The sequence below is a fragment of the Rhizopus delemar genome, genomic scaffold (genome assembly GCF_000149305.1).
Source record: "Rhizopus delemar RA 99-880 supercont3.23 genomic scaffold, whole genome shotgun sequence".
Classification (NCBI taxonomy): domain Eukaryota; kingdom Fungi; phylum Mucoromycota; class Mucoromycetes; order Mucorales; family Rhizopodaceae; genus Rhizopus; species Rhizopus delemar.
The window spans coordinates 90,962-108,087 of record NW_027137849.1 but is presented as its reverse complement, the minus strand read 5'-3'; the positions used below and the strand labels follow the sequence as shown (position 1 = coordinate 108,087).

General features: G+C 33.8%; 7 protein-coding genes across 7 annotated transcripts; 3 read left to right on the top strand and 4 right to left on the bottom strand.

The window, feature by feature from the left end:
- Positions 1–108: 108 nt before the first annotated feature.
- RO3G_16863 (uncharacterized protein) lies at positions 109–1,444 on the bottom strand (the record flags this gene model as incomplete). Its single annotated transcript, XM_067671447.1, has 2 exons — positions 109–1,053; positions 1,115–1,444. The coding sequence occupies 2 exons, from the start codon at positions 1,442–1,444 to the stop codon at positions 109–111; spliced, it is 1,275 nt and encodes a 424-aa protein (XP_067527548.1).
- A 174-nt stretch (positions 1,445–1,618) lies between these two features.
- On the bottom strand, positions 1,619–2,298 carry RO3G_16862 (uncharacterized protein; the record flags this gene model as incomplete). Its single annotated transcript, XM_067671446.1, has 2 exons — positions 1,619–2,000; positions 2,237–2,298. 2 exons carry the CDS (start codon positions 2,296–2,298, stop codon positions 1,619–1,621), a joined length of 444 nt encoding a protein of 147 aa, XP_067527547.1.
- A 1,076-nt stretch (positions 2,299–3,374) lies between these two features.
- RO3G_16861 (uncharacterized protein) lies at positions 3,375–4,121 on the top strand (the record flags this gene model as incomplete). Its single annotated transcript, XM_067671445.1, has 3 exons — positions 3,375–3,625; positions 3,682–3,841; positions 3,900–4,121. 3 exons carry the CDS (start codon positions 3,375–3,377, stop codon positions 4,119–4,121), a joined length of 633 nt encoding a protein of 210 aa, XP_067527546.1.
- A 461-nt stretch (positions 4,122–4,582) lies between these two features.
- On the bottom strand, positions 4,583–6,208 carry RO3G_16860 (uncharacterized protein; the record flags this gene model as incomplete). Its single annotated transcript, XM_067671444.1, has 8 exons — positions 4,583–4,622; positions 4,676–4,777; positions 4,827–4,988; positions 5,050–5,306; positions 5,364–5,602; positions 5,682–5,841; positions 5,907–6,022; positions 6,073–6,208. The coding sequence occupies 8 exons, from the start codon at positions 6,206–6,208 to the stop codon at positions 4,583–4,585; spliced, it is 1,212 nt and encodes a 403-aa protein (XP_067527545.1).
- A 1,056-nt stretch (positions 6,209–7,264) lies between these two features.
- On the bottom strand, positions 7,265–7,779 carry RO3G_16859 (uncharacterized protein; the record flags this gene model as incomplete). Its single annotated transcript, XM_067671443.1, has 4 exons — positions 7,265–7,369; positions 7,423–7,546; positions 7,600–7,676; positions 7,738–7,779. 4 exons carry the CDS (start codon positions 7,777–7,779, stop codon positions 7,265–7,267), a joined length of 348 nt encoding a protein of 115 aa, XP_067527544.1.
- A 1,120-nt stretch (positions 7,780–8,899) lies between these two features.
- RO3G_16858 (uncharacterized protein) lies at positions 8,900–9,908 on the top strand (the record flags this gene model as incomplete). Its single annotated transcript, XM_067671442.1, has 4 exons — positions 8,900–8,920; positions 8,978–9,007; positions 9,066–9,108; positions 9,283–9,908. The coding sequence occupies 4 exons, from the start codon at positions 8,900–8,902 to the stop codon at positions 9,906–9,908; spliced, it is 720 nt and encodes a 239-aa protein (XP_067527543.1).
- Positions 9,909–10,147: 239 nt separating this feature from the next.
- On the top strand, positions 10,148–10,450 carry RO3G_16857 (uncharacterized protein; the record flags this gene model as incomplete). Its single annotated transcript, XM_067671441.1, has 2 exons — positions 10,148–10,154; positions 10,206–10,450. 2 exons carry the CDS (start codon positions 10,148–10,150, stop codon positions 10,448–10,450), a joined length of 252 nt encoding a protein of 83 aa, XP_067527542.1.
- Positions 10,451–17,126: the final 6,676 nt, after the last annotated feature.

The window sequence follows — 17,126 nt, the reverse complement described above, 5'->3', positions numbered from 1 at the left end:
TTACAAAGCGTATATAATCTTTTTTTTATATGGGAAATGAAATTACAAAAGAATCAAAAAGTGAATTAGTAAAATGAAAAAAAAGTGGAGGGGAATATATCATTTTGTTTATAATTCATCCTTGACGGGTTTCTTTGCAGCTTCTGTGTCTTCAGCCACTGGGGTTTCAACCGCCTCTGTCTTTTCAGCTTCTTCTTCAGCCTTCTTTTCGAGAAGCTCTTCAACATCGACTTCTTGCAAGATCTCACTGCCATCTTCCTTTGCAGCGTCCTCCATCTTGGCCTTGTTTTCAGCGTCAATCTTGTCGGTATAAGCCTTCTTGGCGTCCTTTTCGCTTTCATAAAGAGCAGCGCTCTGGTTGCGAACCTTTTCGGCCTCTTCTATATCATCCGTGATGAGGATGTTGTCCAGAATAGTACCTGAAGTGACTTGCCAGACATCGAGACCGACATGACCGAATTCATAAGCATAGATCTCGTTGTCAACCTTGTATTCTGGGTTATCAATCAAGGGGTGCTCCCACTCGCCCTTATAAAGAGGGTTAGGGATTCTCTTGGGTGTCCAGGGACCCTTATAGTCAGGGTTGGCGATCGAAGGTGCTTCCCAGTCACCATCCATGTCATCATCCCAGTCTTCGGGCTTCTTGGCATTAGGGTCAGGGATAAATTCGGGAATGGCATCATAACCTGCAGGCTTCACATCCTCTGGGTCATCGATCTCGGCTTCATCCACCCAATCAGCAGGCTTAGAGGCTTGAGGATCCTTGATTTGCTTGGGAGGTAAAAAGTCCCAGTCTTCCAAAAGAGAACCAGAGGCTTTCTTGTCAGAGTCAATCAAGATTTCGTATGTTTGATCGGGCTTGACAATCAGGGTGTAAGTGTGAGTGAAGGTATCCTTGGGAGCCGAGACAGACTTTTTCAAGTCATAGTTGGTACCATTGTAGTTGAAGATGGCATGTACCATCGCCTTGGGGCCACAGATATCAGGACCAAACATGATGTTATATGAAGAATCACCATTGAAGGTTTTAGCATCCAGCTTGCTGTCAAAGAACTATGAAGAAAAAGAGGGGGTTTTAGATCAAGACACGTAAACGATGCACAGACTTCTTTACCTTCAAATAACTTCCACCACAATCAATGTCTTGTTCGTTCTTGACATCAAATTGAAGAACAAGGTTCTTGTCCTTGTTGGAAAAGGTCTTTGTCTTTGAAGAAGCAGCATAGAAGCGATAATCTTCAGTTGTTCTTAAACCAGCAGCAGCCTTTTCATCAGCAAACCATTTACCAGGAGCGACTTCAAGCTTACCAAGGTCTTCACGATAAGCAGAAGGTGTCCAACGCTCCTTCCATCCTTCACCGTCAGAGAAAGTTTCATGAAAGAAAACCTCAGCAGAGGCAAGTGCAGCAAGACCTAAGACGGCAGTGATAGTAGGGATCTTCATGTTTAAAAAAGAATGTAAAGAGAGAAGAAGAAGGAAGAAAATTTCCAGAAAGTTTTTAAATATAAAAAAAAAACGTGGAGGATGAAAAGTGAATAAACTCAGTTTTATTGATGGCAAATTATGATTGGATGAAAAGTTTTGTGTCCCTCTCTCTCTCTCTCTTTTTATAGCTCTCTAATCAGCAAGGATAGGTTGGAGTGCTTCGATGAACGTGTTGGGTAGACTATGAACTGGTCTTCTATTGACAGAATCCACAAAGACGTGAGTAAATCCACCGACAACACACGCCAAGCTTTGATCTTTTACAAATAAACCAACGCGATAGGTCACACTGGATTTTCCCACCTTTGAAATGCAAAGACCAGCATCGATTACGCTTGGATAAGATGCAGGGGCATAAAAATTGGCAGAACTGGAGACGACAAGACCAATGGGCTTATTGTTATTGTTGGGTTCTAATCCACAGTGCTTGATGAGGTATTGATTGATGACTGTATCAAAGTAATGATAATAAATTGAATTATTAATATGTCCATATTGGTCATTGTCACTCCATCTAAATTACGTTGAATTTAATTGACTTGTATAAACTAATAATATACCTCGTTTGAATGGGCAGAAAATATTTATAATCACTTCTTTCTCTAAAACTTTCTTTTTTTACTATATCCGTCTTTATGTGACGTGTGATGGTCAATAGTCTTTCTTGGGTCCCCATTCTTTTTATCAAGTAAGATAGCATCAACAAGAATAGAGAAAAATAATAAAAAATAGAAAATATAAAAATAATACCTTGTTTCACGTGATCGGAGGAAGTCTTTAAGCCAATCAAACCTTTTGAATCCAATATGCATTAAATCTCTTTATTTCCCAGCTTAATTACGTGTCACTTTAGTTGGATGTATCAAACTAAAGTGACATTCTATCCTTTGACAATGTTATGAGTTTTATAGCTTTAAAAGCACATATTCGATACACTTTATATACTTTTTGGGCTGATTTCTTTATAGAAAAAAAAAATTTTTTTTGTGATGATTAGGTAAATAGAGTAGGAAGATATGTGGATATATTTATTATAATGTAAGGATAGTAAAGGTTCAAAGGCGTCCAGTTTTTCTTTTTTTTTTTTTTTTTTGCAAAGGTGAGATGGTTATGACAGCTGAATAGGATGGCATATGTAGTACAGTCTTGAAGGCGTCATTCTCTTTAGAAGTTTCCATTTAGTAAACAATATATCGTAAAGTGTTGATATCATCATCACCAGCAAAGGTCAGCTTATAATCCATAGACCACGTTGAATGCTGACAGTGACGTGTCTTTTGAAAAATAAAAAGTCCTTTGAAATGACAGGTACAATGTACATTATAAATATTGCCTCAACATTTGCTCGGATCCTCGGATGCTCGGAAAAATTAAGGGATTAGATAAATATTGATAACAAGCTTACAAAGAAAAAAAAAAAAGCTATAAAATACATCACATTGCTTGTGCCTAATAATAATAAAAAAAAATTATCACACCCCCTTCAATTTTTTAACCTCTTTTCAATTTTTTTTTTTTTTTGAATTTTAATGGCGACTTTGGAGAATTCATCCTTTCAACAACATTGGTCTTACTTTGTTGCAGGCCTTGAAGACGCCTCTAATTGGCCAAAGACCTTCATTTTACTTTACTCGTAATTTCAGCTTTTTTTTTTTCAAAAAAAAAAAAAATTAAATTTTTATTTTTTTGGTTGGGACAGTTCAAAGACGATACAAAAGGCAGTATTATCTGTATTTGCCTTGAACGGTGTTTTATTTTTAGGTGGTCAGTTATTACTGGAAGCACTCCATCCTCGAACCCTATTTGGCTGTTCATTTCTGGTAATCAAGACATAAACACGAAAAGTTGATTTAATAATGCATAAATAAAGCACCTCTTAGGTTTCCCCATGTTTTTCGCCTTACTTGCCATCAATGGTCGATTCTTTGGGAAAGTAGCCGAGAAATCATATCAGATACAAAAGACACAGCAAAAGACGACAACAACCAATCCAGTCCAAAACGCAGCTTCTGGTATCTTTACAACTATTCTATACATCAACTGTGGTCTGACGGCTGCTCTTTTATCTAAAATCCCCTTTATTGGTCTTGCTTTATCTTTTCTGATGAACTGTATCATCACTTCTTATTATTGTTTTGAGTAAGCAGTCAGAAAGAAGCTCCCTTTCTATTTCACTCATCCTTTCTTTTTTACAGATTCAAGTGGGTTTATTTCGGATGGAATATTGAACAGCGTTTGTCTTACATGGAGAAACACTGGTCCTTTTTCTTGGGATTTGGATTTCCAATGACCGTCTTGACCTTTTTCCTTACCTTTCTTCGAAGCAGTGCTATCTTTAATCTTGTTTATCCCTTTGTAAGTTCACAACTACCGAGTCTCAAACTAGATCTCTAAAAGACCATTCTGTTTATAGTTTATCATCATGGCCATCTTTGCTGTACCAAGAGCAAGCACGCCCTATAATCAAAAGTTGGCATCAGGTACAAACGCTCAATCAGAATGGACACTGCCAAACAGGGTTCCGATCTTTTTGCTTGTAAGAAAGCTTAATGATCTAGTCATCTTGGTCGTTCGTTTAGTGGGCGGTGTACGCGTTATTCCAGAACAAAAAAAGGATGAATTAAAGAAAGAATAATAAACAAGACGCGTTTTTATGCTTTATTTTCTAAATTCATCTTCTTTTCAGTTGTTTCATTGGTAGCAAGACGATTGAATATTCTTGATGGTTCCTTGTAACAAGAGAGAAGGCAGCTAGACTTTTCTAAGCAAAGTGGAAAAGAGAGTAACGATAGATTGAGAGCATTTGTTAACTATATCAAATGAAGAGTACTTTGATTTACTGTCAACAGCATTCTACTCTGAAAAAAAAAAGGAGTAAATTACTCTGTTCGTTTTCAATTTAGGCCCTTTATATGTTTCTTGTAACACATACTCAAGTCTGTAAGAGCTCATCATGTTTATGCAGCACACCGTATATAACATCATTATCTTTTTTTTTTCACTGAAAATATTCTATAGTTTCTACATAGTCATACTTTTGCAATTCAAAAATAAAGAGTAATGGTATCAAATAGAGTATAGCATTTTATTTTGTTTTCAATCAGAACCAATGCTTTCATCCGAAGACTCCAAAAGACTACATTTGTAAAAGTCATTAAGCTAAATAGAACAGCACCATATCTAACATACCTATATTGCTTAAGTAATACACACTCACCACCATTTTCTAAATCAATATTATATTGATAGAAATAGCCTTCTGATGTGACCACCATGACTTGAGGAGTAGTACTAAGAGACATAATCAGTTTTTTTTTTTTTTAAAAAAAAAAAAAAATACCTGCTTAATGCCACCAAACTTCTTATGCCTGCACTTGGTAATTTAAGCTGAGCAAAGTCTCTGGTAGGTTCCCAAATTTCAGTGATAACATCAGGCAAGTAGGATCCAACACTTCCAGCAATATTACGACCAAGATGCATAGAGGATCTTCGAAGCATTTGGCTGCGTTAAAGAAAGCAGGCGTGAGTCCCATCTCTATTTTTTCTTTTTCTTTTTCTTTTACCCAACACTAGAACTTCTTCCGTTTGTATCCTTCTCTTGTACATCTTTGTCATAAGCAATAGGGTGATTGCCCATTCCAGGACTGTTTCCATTCGTTGCTAATTTAAAAATATGAACAGTCTCGGTGTCGCTAGAGACACATAAAAGAGAACTAACGACATTAAATGACATTGAATAGATTTTGGCAGGATAGGTTCCGCGTCTGAATTGATACACTTTGGTTGCATCTAATGTCGAAAATATCCTAATCACAGTTCCCTACATTCAACATAAATAAGAAAGCCTGCTTTGTTTCAATTTATCGTTCTCGTCTACCTTTTCACTTGCAGTAGCTAACAAAGTACCTTCAGAGTTCATAGAAAGACAACTAATAGGACTCTTATGAGCTTGCACAATATTCGTTGTCTGTGGACCAAGAGCATCAAATAACTCAACATCACCTGATACATATAATGCATTGGATGATCCACTATTAGGTGAGAAAGGTGAAGCAGCAGAACGTGCGGGATAAGCAATGAAGCAGTTTTCACTTGAAGGAGATAAGGCACAAATGGCTGTATATGTCACATATTAGACCTCTTTTTTTTAAAAAAAAAAATAAAAAAAAAAAGAGAAAGAGAAAGGATCTTTTACCGTTTGGATTAGGATTCGTTTCGATAGTATGAAGGAGCTTCATATTGCTGATATCGTACAAGTAGATTTGTTCTTCTAACACTACAATTAATCTTCTTCTATTCATCTTGACAGCTAAAATAGCTGAAGGGAATGACAATTCACAAATGGTTGTCTGTCTCTGTTTTCTCAAACTTATCAAAATCACTGTTTTTTTTTTTAAAAAAAAAGGAATCTTTAAATTACCTTTGTATTTATGATTTGCAACTGCCTCGGTGAAAAAGCAGGATTCTCACCAGCACCAACAAGAGCTACAAGAGAAGTACAAAATAACATTTCCACAATACCAATGCCCCCGGTTTCTACATGTAACCTTTAGCTTCTTTTCACTTTTTTATATTTTATAATTTACGCTTTGAATAGCATTTTCCAAAAGGTTCACAGTTATATATTCTGTGTCCTTTCTCAGTACCCACAGATACACAACTAAAGTCTTGGTTAAAGTTCAAAAAAAGGATTTCATTGTTGCTTTTATCCACAAGATTCATTTCTTTTTCCTTTTTACTTTTTTTTTGCTGATTTATACAAGTGAAGAAGAGAAAAAAAAAAAAAAAAAGAAAGGTACAGACTGGATTAAGTGCATTAACTGCAGATGAATAAAGGACTTTAAAATGAGGATGACGCAGTGCTTGATCATGCAAGCATCAAAAGGATCATCACAAAAGCAAAAGGCTTATTACAAAAGTATGTGCAATAAAAATAAAAACGATAGCAACTGGTTGTACCAAAAGAGTTTCTTGATGACTGGGAATATGCATGAGACGGTTTGCAAACATCTGAGAAGACTCAGCGCCGCCTACGGCAAAAGTTAATTTAAGAATTGAATAAGGCTTTTGACTCTTTACGGACAAGTTGTGTGAATGAAATATCCAAGAGATTGTCTCTTTCTTTGGACAACTCGGGTCGTAAAGAATGGACCGGTTCTTTTTAATTTTAGCAGTGACACTATCTTTAGAATTGTCACTCCACAAAAGCAATGCTTTGATCAGAAACCCTCGAGTGAAAAAGATGAGCATTGATTATGTATAAAAATGTACCCTATCAACTATCAAGAAAAAGGATAAAATTACATAGTATCGCGATGAATAGACCAAAAAAGGGATGTTTTCCCTCGCTATTTATCCTTGACTGTTGCCTTCTTTGAAAAAAAAAGGTTTGTATCATACATTCAAAGATAACGAAGGTTTGTAAACACATAACAAGAATAGATTGTAATCCACAGAGATTAATGATAAGGCTTTCTGAAGATGTTTGCTCCCAAAGTGCTCTTTTTTTCTATTTATTACTTTGTTTCCTCTTAGTATTACACGTAATATTTATCATTTCTACTTTATATAGAAAACATTGAATATACATCCAAATTCTCCTTTTTGCTTTCCAAACGTATTTTGCCTCATTTATTATATTACGCGTACATTATCAAAAATATTCATTTACAAGATCACTGCGACAAATAATTCACATACAGGTTTGGTGGTACTGTTTCAAATCTGTGGGGATTATTCAACTTAGGTATACACCAAGTGCGTGTCTATACATTTTTATTATTGCTTTGATACTACTTGAATTTTATATTTCTTTTGAAATTCAACAAATTCCTCTTCTTTGCGTTTGTAGGATTGCAACAGTGATTCAATCACTTGTTTAATCTAGATTTAAAAAACGTGTTTAGTACAATCCCAAGTTTGGTTATGATACATACACCACTGTAGTTAGTTTCTAAAGCAGGTAATACTTCTCTCACTGTTCTTTCAACCAATACACCACCAACCATTCTAAAGCATTTACGTTCTGGTTCAAGTGGTGAGATACTATCAATCACAAGTCTAATAAAATTGGATTTGTAAAAAAGATTAAACGGATTAAAAAAACTTTTTACTTGTGTTCTTCAACTTCAGATTCTAATTCACCAATCTTTTGAGCAATTTGTTGAAGCTCGCTTTTGAATTGGTTATACTTTTAAAAATAAAATCAGCATTAGAAACTTCTGATTGTTTTTGTTCAATATTCCTTTTACCTTTTGTGTTAATTCTGCATCAGAAGGTCTTTGGGTCGACATATTTCTTTGGTGAAAAAAAAAAAAAAAAAAAAAAAAAGAAACCCTAATTTTTAATTTTATTGACAGAAGCAGACCAAAACTTTAATTGTACCAGTGAATTATTTGAGTCACATCACTTTGAATAAAAATGATAAAAGAGAATGCAAAGGAGAAATAGAACAAAAGATGTATCTTTGTCTAGTGAAATATTCTCTAGCTGATTCCTTCAAACATGATAGTTTATTAATCGTATGTTGTAGCTGGGATAAAAGAGGTTGTGTAGCAATAAAAAAAAAAAACTATTATTTTAATAGAGATGAATATAGAAAGCATGATATTAAAGAAAAGGGACCATTCGTTTTGAGCATTTTCTAGAAAATAAATTCATTGATTCATTCTGTTTTTTATATCATTCTTATTGCTATACATAAAAACAACAACCAAAAACAATTAATCAAATGAAAGCTGTATACAAAGAATTGTTATTGTGGTTCGATTGTCTGTTTACGCAAACGTTGACAAAAGGCAGAAAATATCAAAAAGGAGAATACGGTAAATGGTTGTTTAAGAGTGTAGTTTTCTAAAATAATATAGGATCAGAACCTTTATGAACCACTCTTTTCCCTCTTTCTTTGCAGATTGTATGCATTTTAAGCCCAATGAGGCATTAAATGCAAGGAAAGAGCTATGCTTGACGTAAAGAAGTCAATGCGCTTGGTGTGTGGTATTCTCATAGGTTTTCTAATTGCTGATCAAATAAGCAATGATAGCTACTTGAGTTGGTACAACAAGAGGTAGACCATAGGAGTTTGTATGTTCATCAAATCACACGTCCTTTACTGTATTATGTAGACGATGAAACATTGGTTCTGAGCTTTGATGACACAATATACTTTTTTTTAATAGTATCAAAGTCAATATGAAATATGTCTATTAGATTCAGTGGGTGAGTATCCTATAGCTCGTATGAGAGGCTTTTCTACTTGTTTATTGATAAAAGCAATCCTTTTGGCTTACTAAAGTCTCTCTTGAATGGTGCAAGTCGGATACTGAATTTGTTATTTGTAAGCAATGCTCATGTCTTTTTTTTTTTTTTTGCACTTCAACCTTTCTTTGAGTTTCTGTTATATTAGCATAAAAAATGTCAAAAAAGCTGTTTAAAGTGAGTTGCGCGTCAGACTGATCTTAGATTGTATTGGGTAACTAATAAATACCATAGACTGAATTCGCTGTTGAAATGACATGCGAGGTAAAAACATTTAAAAGATTTTAGAAATCGCAAACCCTTCAACTGACATGTCAATCAGTCTTGTGTTAAAAGTGTTACTAAAGCATTAGAAAATACTGCAGGTACACAAAAGGGAGAGAAAAGAGAAAAGGCAAACAAAATTTTGACGGTCTGTCTGACTATTTATCAGGTGTAAGTTCGTTTGACGTTGACCTTGCGGAGAAAAGAGTAGTGGTTGAAGGAACTGGTATGCACTGTACAAAAAAAAAAAAAAAAAAACTAAAATAAGTTTCTAGCACCTCCTTCTGTAGTTTCAAGAGTATTAAAAGATACAGGACGTACGGTGGTTGTAAGAGGTCAAGGTGTAGCTAATGGTGAAGGTCATTCTGGTGCGGCAGTTTGTATCTTTGATTGTTATGGTGCAGATCCCCTAGCCAATTTACCTAAAGGAAAAGCAGGTTTAGCAAGATTTGTTCAAGTAGATGAAGAGACATGTTTGATTGATTTGACTGTTGAAGGGCTTTCTCCTGGTAAACATGGTGTTCATATACATGAATCGGGTGATATCTCCAATGGTTGGAAGTCCACCGGGGAACATTTCAATCCCACCAATGTACCACATGGCGATTTACATCATGGTCACCTTGGTGACCTCGGAAATGTTGAAGTAGATGAAAATGGCTGGGGAGATCTTATAATCGAAAGTGACAGAATCAAAGTATGGGATGTTATTGGCAGAAGTATTGTGATAACAGAAAAGGAAGATGATCTTCTTCCTTCTTCAACGGATGGCCACAGTGGTGATGGTTTATTATGTGGTATTATTGCTCGCAGTGCTGGTGCATTTGAGAATACCAAGATAGTATGTGCATGTAACGGAAATACCTTGTGGGAAGAAGCCCGTTTGCAAGAGAAGAAATAAAGAAAAAACCAAAAAAAAAAAAAAAAAAGCTTCGCACTATGCAAAGTATAAACAAATTTCGCGTCTTGACTTTGTGCAGTGATTACGGCTATAAAATAAAATGATTGGCTGTTGTTTTCATGTGATCATCTGGCTTACAAAAAGAGCGCCAAGTTCACACTTATAAAAAGCAAACCTGGCTTCTTTTTTTGTTGTTGTTTTTTTTTTTTTTTTTATTTTAAATACAAACGTTATCAAAAATGTCTTGTGAGTACTATAAGAAACTATGAATAGCTTTGTTAACTTACTTTCTTTAAGCCTCTACTTTTATTGTTACCTTCAAGAACGATACTCCTGATGAAATTATCGAACAACAAATTGAAAATGCCAAAGCTTCTGGTGCTGAGATTGTTCACAGATATAACTCTGCTATCAAAGGATTCTCTGTCAAGGTTCCTGATGAATCTGTAAGTGCCTTGTCCTTGGCTAGTCCTCATGTTGAGGCTATTGAAGCTGACGGTGAAGTCTCCACTCAGGGTCGATCTTTGCTTACTAGCAACTAGAATTTGCGTTTGTGTACATTCTTATACCATTCTCCCTTGTATATCTGGACTTTTATGAATAAAATGTCAATTCTGTTATATGCATTCGATCGTCACACCAAAATAATTTCTTTTTCTTTTCTTTATTCCATGCAAGCACTTGGGTAAGTTGTTGAAAAATTGCGTTACGTATTTAAAGGCAATGTGGAAGGCTTTTTTTTTTTTTTGTAATTGCGAATGCTGAATTTCATTACGTTTCATTTCAGTCATTTAAAAAAAGTAAATTACTAAATTACTCAAATGCTAATCTTGGACTATTTTGAAAATCATGGAACAAATGACGTGTGAATATCTTTTTCTCTTGTGTGTCTTATGCTGCAATGACGACTTGAGATTGTACACTGATTATTTAAAAGCCAGTTATATTATCAAGTAGATACACGTCTCCTCTCCTTGAGGATGTCTAAACACTTTACAAATGAACGCATGATGTCTGGTAAATGTACACTATTCTCAGAAAATAACGTCGTATTTTTACAAAGTGACAAATCAAAGCAACATTTAATATAGCCTCACTGATAAGAAATGGTAGTAATCAGCAGGTCTTGAATAATAAATCGATAGGATGCAATCACTTTTTAATTTTTTTTTTTTTTTTTTTTGCTACATTTTTATTGGATATAATCATGACAAAGACAATCACGCAAAAAGAAGAGAATATGCTTACAATGTTGTACATGTTTCGTAAATATAAGCCTTATGTCAAGATTCAATGAATCTAATATTTGACATGAAAGGTAAATAATCTGTTATATGGTTTGCCTTGAAATGATTGACTGTGATTTGTAGAGTGTCTATATCATTTATTTTACTCGAGAAACTGTATTACCGAGAATGATTCACTTGTATTATGCAGCTTGACTTGACTGCAAGCATGTACAACGTAAAAGTGTAAAATTAAAAATTAAACTTGCATTACAAACCAAATACACTTTAACTAATGCTTAAGTATAGTATACATAAGAGCAACTATAGTAAAATAAGAAAACAAGGAATGTAGCTTCTTGAAGAAGACTATTATCTACTCTTGAATACTTCAATCCTTATGACCCTATCTGAGATTTAATCTTGACAAACACAACCTATTCCCGAGCATGCTGATCATGACTCGTTGATTTATTAGCTCATGGCTCAAGTGATATAATAACAAATACTCACTAACAGAATAATGTATTATTTATATTTGTTCAAGATTTAAAGTAAGCTATTACCTTTCCTGTTATGATAGTAGGATTGTTTCTGTTTGATCTAAACATTCAAATTTAAATCACATGTAAAAAATTTACATAATAAATCTAAAGATGCTAGAGCCACATACAAAAAAAAAATCAAGTCATTGAAACTCTTTATTTATATACTTGCACTCTAGAGGTTTTTCAAATCAGTTCTATTACATAAAAGCATGAAAACAGTTCAAATTTATGCTTAGTTGATGTTTGCCGATCAAAATTATTCTTGATTATTTACCAAAGCATATAGAAATATTTCCTTGTTTCTTGTATCACGCATAGAGTTTATTTAAAACATGTCAATCTAACTTATTTTGCATGACTACAGCCTCTTTCGTATAAAGTCATTCCTCTTCAAATAAAATTAGATCTTTGCTTTATTCATGAAACTGCAGCAAGATATAGATAATTTTAATACTGATTTGCAGGTCCTTCAGGGACAACGCGTTCGTAATCTCCGACTACCAATCAGTATGTATGCATAAATTTACCATAGCACTTGCAGCAAGATAAATAAGCTTCTGGCTCATGTATGCAAAAAAAAAGAAGAAGAAAAGCAAGCCTGAATAATAACATAACCACTTCAAAGGTTCTGCTATATAACTGACGAGTGCTTTTACAGATAAATATAACTATTGCATACTACCTAGCTGATGTAATACATAATTTTTGAACATCATCATAAAAAAAAAAGGATTACGATTTGTGTAACAAAAGCTCTGCTTGAAGACAAGTGTTGATCGGTATTTCTTTAACAAGATGAGTGAAAACTAGAAATGTTTATTAAAAGGGTTATTTTTGTACATTTTTTATTAAAGATAACTAACTTTAACAAATTTTTAAATAAAAAAATGAAGGTTTCAAATCCCATCTGTAGTCTTTACATGAGTTGTGAAACGAGAACTCAGCCCGTTTTTTCTTGAATAAGTCGTGTAACGAAAACCCAATTTTTCTTTTAAAAATACATACTGGCTTTATACTGTGCAAAGTAATGCCGCCCATATAAGCTTATTTCTTTGCCCTTGCGATATTACAGTGTTCTCGTCATCAATTTGTAGCTTTAAAATAATTGCGAAAAGTCCAAACCTTAATTTGCTGTTAGCTCCTCGATGTAACTTATTCACACCTAATAAGGAAAGTTTCAGATTGTTTTAAATGCGGAGTTGTTCTGATTATGACGCTTCTCTCTGACCCAATATAAGCCTTATTACACTGGCTTTTAGCGACGATAATGTGATGAAAAGACAGGCTGTTTTTGAAGTAAAACACTATTGCTAGGCATTTTTTTTCTTCGCTAGAAGAATCATTAGAAGTAAGAATGGCTTTACTATTAATAAACTTGGAATCCAAAAGGTAAATATCAATCTACTTTTTTAGTAATTTTAATAATCTTACCTCGCTAATAGAAATGTAGGACTATCTTCACTTATTTTGTTGCTAATATTGATGGTAGGCGTTATGTTCATAATATTATAGTTTACTCTAAAATTAATTTGCTGTAAACCTAGTTTGTAAAAATAAACTTAAGCCACTTGACACTTGAAAATCCAGCAAAATCAATAGGATAAATTTAGACTACTTCATAGCATTTGTTGCAAAAAGATCACGTGCCTGAGATACCTGTTTACTCAAACACCCTAAAAATGTATTACGTTTAAACTCGATATTTTATTTACTGACTTAATTGAGCACACGGCGTTTCAAAACACCATAATTACCCAAGCCCGATCAAATAAGATGTAAAAGAAGTAAAAACATATTACAGTACTTCAACTCTCAATTGAGAATACTGGTCGAAATTTAAAAAAGAAATTTGCATTTTTCTTTGTAAATGATGTTTTCATAGGCTCTATACAGAGACATGCATTTTTGGTTAATAAGTTATAAAAAAATGATAAAGAAAGTACGTATAATATTAAATGAGATAAGGCACTCTGCTGCAGAATGTTTATATGGCGACTATTGATATCGTAGTTAATTTTGTGAATAAGACGGATAGCACTTGCAACCACTTCTTGTGGGCAGTATTGTTGATCATCAAAGACAAACTTCCAGTAAAAATCCAGAAGGACAGGAGAGTACAGGCAACTATATTGAGAAACTTGAACGAGAGCAAGGAGATAACCGAGGGTCAGACAAGATAGGATGAGCAATGGTAGCAAAGTCAGGTGTTGAGGGATCAATTAAAAATTTATTAGTGATCGTATACCATGTTTCTTTGCGGAGAGAACAAGACCAGATGAATTGTTCTTCTGCATCAATACCACTGCAGTAAACACAAGATCAGAAAACCTTAAGGGTATAATGCGATGAAGAAAATCGTTGCAGGGAAGTTTGTGATAGCGTAAATACCACAGAAAAGTATGGGCACGGTGGGGAGAAGATGCACCCCAAAAATGACGCCAGCTTTGATGGTTAAAGCGAGCGTATAATCGGGGCAAAATGAAAAGTTCTGGCAGCAGAGAGGTGCTATAATGGAATGTTTCAACCATATCCCTGAAATATAACTAACGTGATTTCAGATGGAGAGTCAAAAGCAGTCGGCTTCAATGAAATACAGGTAAGGAATGTGCTCTTTAATTAATACATCATCAGTAGAACTGATGTTGTAATTAGAAAGAAGTTGATGACAGCGACCATATTGAAGTTCTTGGAAACAAAAAGTCATTGATGTTGAGGCAAAGACAATTCTTAATCATATAGTCAAGCTCCACGATTTGGATTTTGAAAAATCAAAGGAGAAAAAGTCGTTGGTGGCCAAATTTGTGGTAATATATAGCTCTTCTGGGCGCTTCATAAGAACCTCACCAAAGTACATATGTTTTTTTAGGATTAAAGGCTGTTTTTACCGAACTGCAGCCTGTAGGACCGGGTTGTTACATGACAAATCCCTTGGGAAAGACTGTCAAGTTTTCAACAACGATGGCAAGGCAATGAAATTCGTGAAGGAAAACTTGGAGAAGCTTCTTTGAACAGACCCCTGTCTTGGACGAGTTTATTATCAATCAAATCCAGAAAAAACAATTGACACTATCTGCTTACAATTCTCTATGCTAATCTTTTCTGTATTTTTGTGAGCCACTGTTTTATACACTTGCATCACTTTTGGACCCTTATATTCTTTAAATTTTCATCCATAAAAAATTTACTTTGATTGTATTTACGATTTATATTTATGGACAATGTGTATCTGTATGTAATCATACGCATGAATAATTTGCAAAGGGCAAAGAATAGATTTCATACTCATTTTTGTTTCCCATGACAACCTTTGTGTAACGTTACATAACATGCCCACACCAGTTCTAAATGGCTTTTGATAACTCATATCTTCTTTAAATAATGAAAATTAAACGAGGGAAGGATGAAAGATGGGTTAATCCGCATATAAATTAAGAGTATAGATGTAGAATTTTTTTATATAGAGTGTTTCATGAGAAGAAGTGTAATAGGACAGAAAGATGAAACAGCTTCCAAAAATGCCATTAGTGTAACATTGATTACTGCTCAACAAAATCGCTCATATTTAAAAAAAAAGTTTAGCTAAAATAGATTGAGGTTATGTGAAATTGTTCGCCTGGAATTTTTTAAAGATTATTACTACCTAATAAAGCTTATGATGAAGACGCGTTACATTTAAAATAAAATTCAAGGACGTAATAATTAAAATAGACAATCTTTTATTTGGCATGCTAATGACTTCGACGACAAGTGATCAAACAAAGCTTTTATTTCAAAATGGATAGCAATGATTGGATGATTAAAATACAAGTGTTGAATATTTTATTGAGTCACATAAGTTGATATAAATTAGTTTTCTATTTAGCAACGAGTCAGAAGCAAAACAAAGGAACTAGAATGTTTTACAAAGGCCTTTAGAGCAATTAAAATGATAATATAGCAGGAAGAGAAAGAAGAAGATGCTGTTGGTAATCACATTTAGATAATACCAATGATTCAGCTTTGGTAAACCCTTGAACTAAAAATGACTTTCTTCTTTTTCTATTTGGATTTATGTTGCATTTCTACCATTTATCTTTGGAGAGCAGCTTACTCATTTGATTATGTTTTCTTCCTTTATGTCTTGTACTTTCTGTCTACAGTTGTCGAATAGGTTACCAAAAATAGTTTATTCCCAATCTTCATATCTACTTATGTTGATTGATATGCAGCATTTGAATGATTACCTTTAATTAAAAGATAGCACAGAAAACCTTTACTGATATTAATTCTCATACTTTGAATGAAAGCCAACTACAAAAAAAAAAGACTAAATAATTATCCGTTCTGCAATTCTTTTCCCTCTCTTTTCTCAATATTCCCGAAACAAGCAAAAGGATAATCCATAAATTATGAGTTCATATCATTCCTTCAAATAAATAATTTTGTTCATCAATGTCCTGCTATTTTTTTTTCTTTTTGGGAAAAAAAAAAAACGAATTGTTGGGTTTTTTTTTCCGAGAACCCCAAATGAAACCCCTTAAAATTTTTTTTTTTTGGGGAAAACCAAGGGGGGAAAAAAAAAAAAAAAAAAAAAAAAAAAAAAAAAAAAAAAAAAAAAAAAAACGAGGGAGTAGGAAAAGCAAGTTAGAAGCTGATCTGGTTTACCCACATATCGATAACATAATACATTTAGTGCAAAACTGATCCGTAAATGAATACAGAAAAAAAAAATCGTATGACTTGAAAAATAACAGCAAAAGGGCTTGAATGTAATTTGAATAGGATACAGTCAGTTTATGTACTTTAAGATACAAGAAGTGGCCTTAATGATTACTGCAAAGCTCTTTGCTGAAAAAGAAATATATATTATGAGAATGTATTGATAGTAAGCCATTCTTTGTAGAATAAAGAAAGAAATCTTGTAAGATGCCTATTTAAGCCATATCACTGTTTATCATTTGAAGGGTTTAGTGAAAAAATTAGCTTGTTTTTTTTTCTATCAGAATTAAAGGGTCCCCTTAGATGAGCTCATTCTACTTTCTGATTTATTAACCATATTAAGATTAAATTAATCGTCGGAGGAAGTGTTCTATACTCTTTTATGTCGTGATAGGAAATCAAGATAAGCTTCTTTTTTTTTTTAGGAACAGAAACTGTCACAGCCATACTGATACAAACACTCTTTCACTTGATGGGTATAGTTCTTTTGTTTATTCATCTGATTCATATCATATCTAACTTTATTTTACTTATTTATAATGTATAGCTCTATTTTGATAGAATAGACATTATAAAGTTGATTGTGTAGTACTCGTGAGAACTAAATTCGGTATGAAGGGCAAACTGAACGTGATTTTCTATAGTTCCCCGATCCTTTACTAGAAAATAAAATGCATCTGATTGGATAAGAATACGTCATTGGCGGAAGTGATATGCAGATACCAGTTTCCCTTTAAAGAAAAATT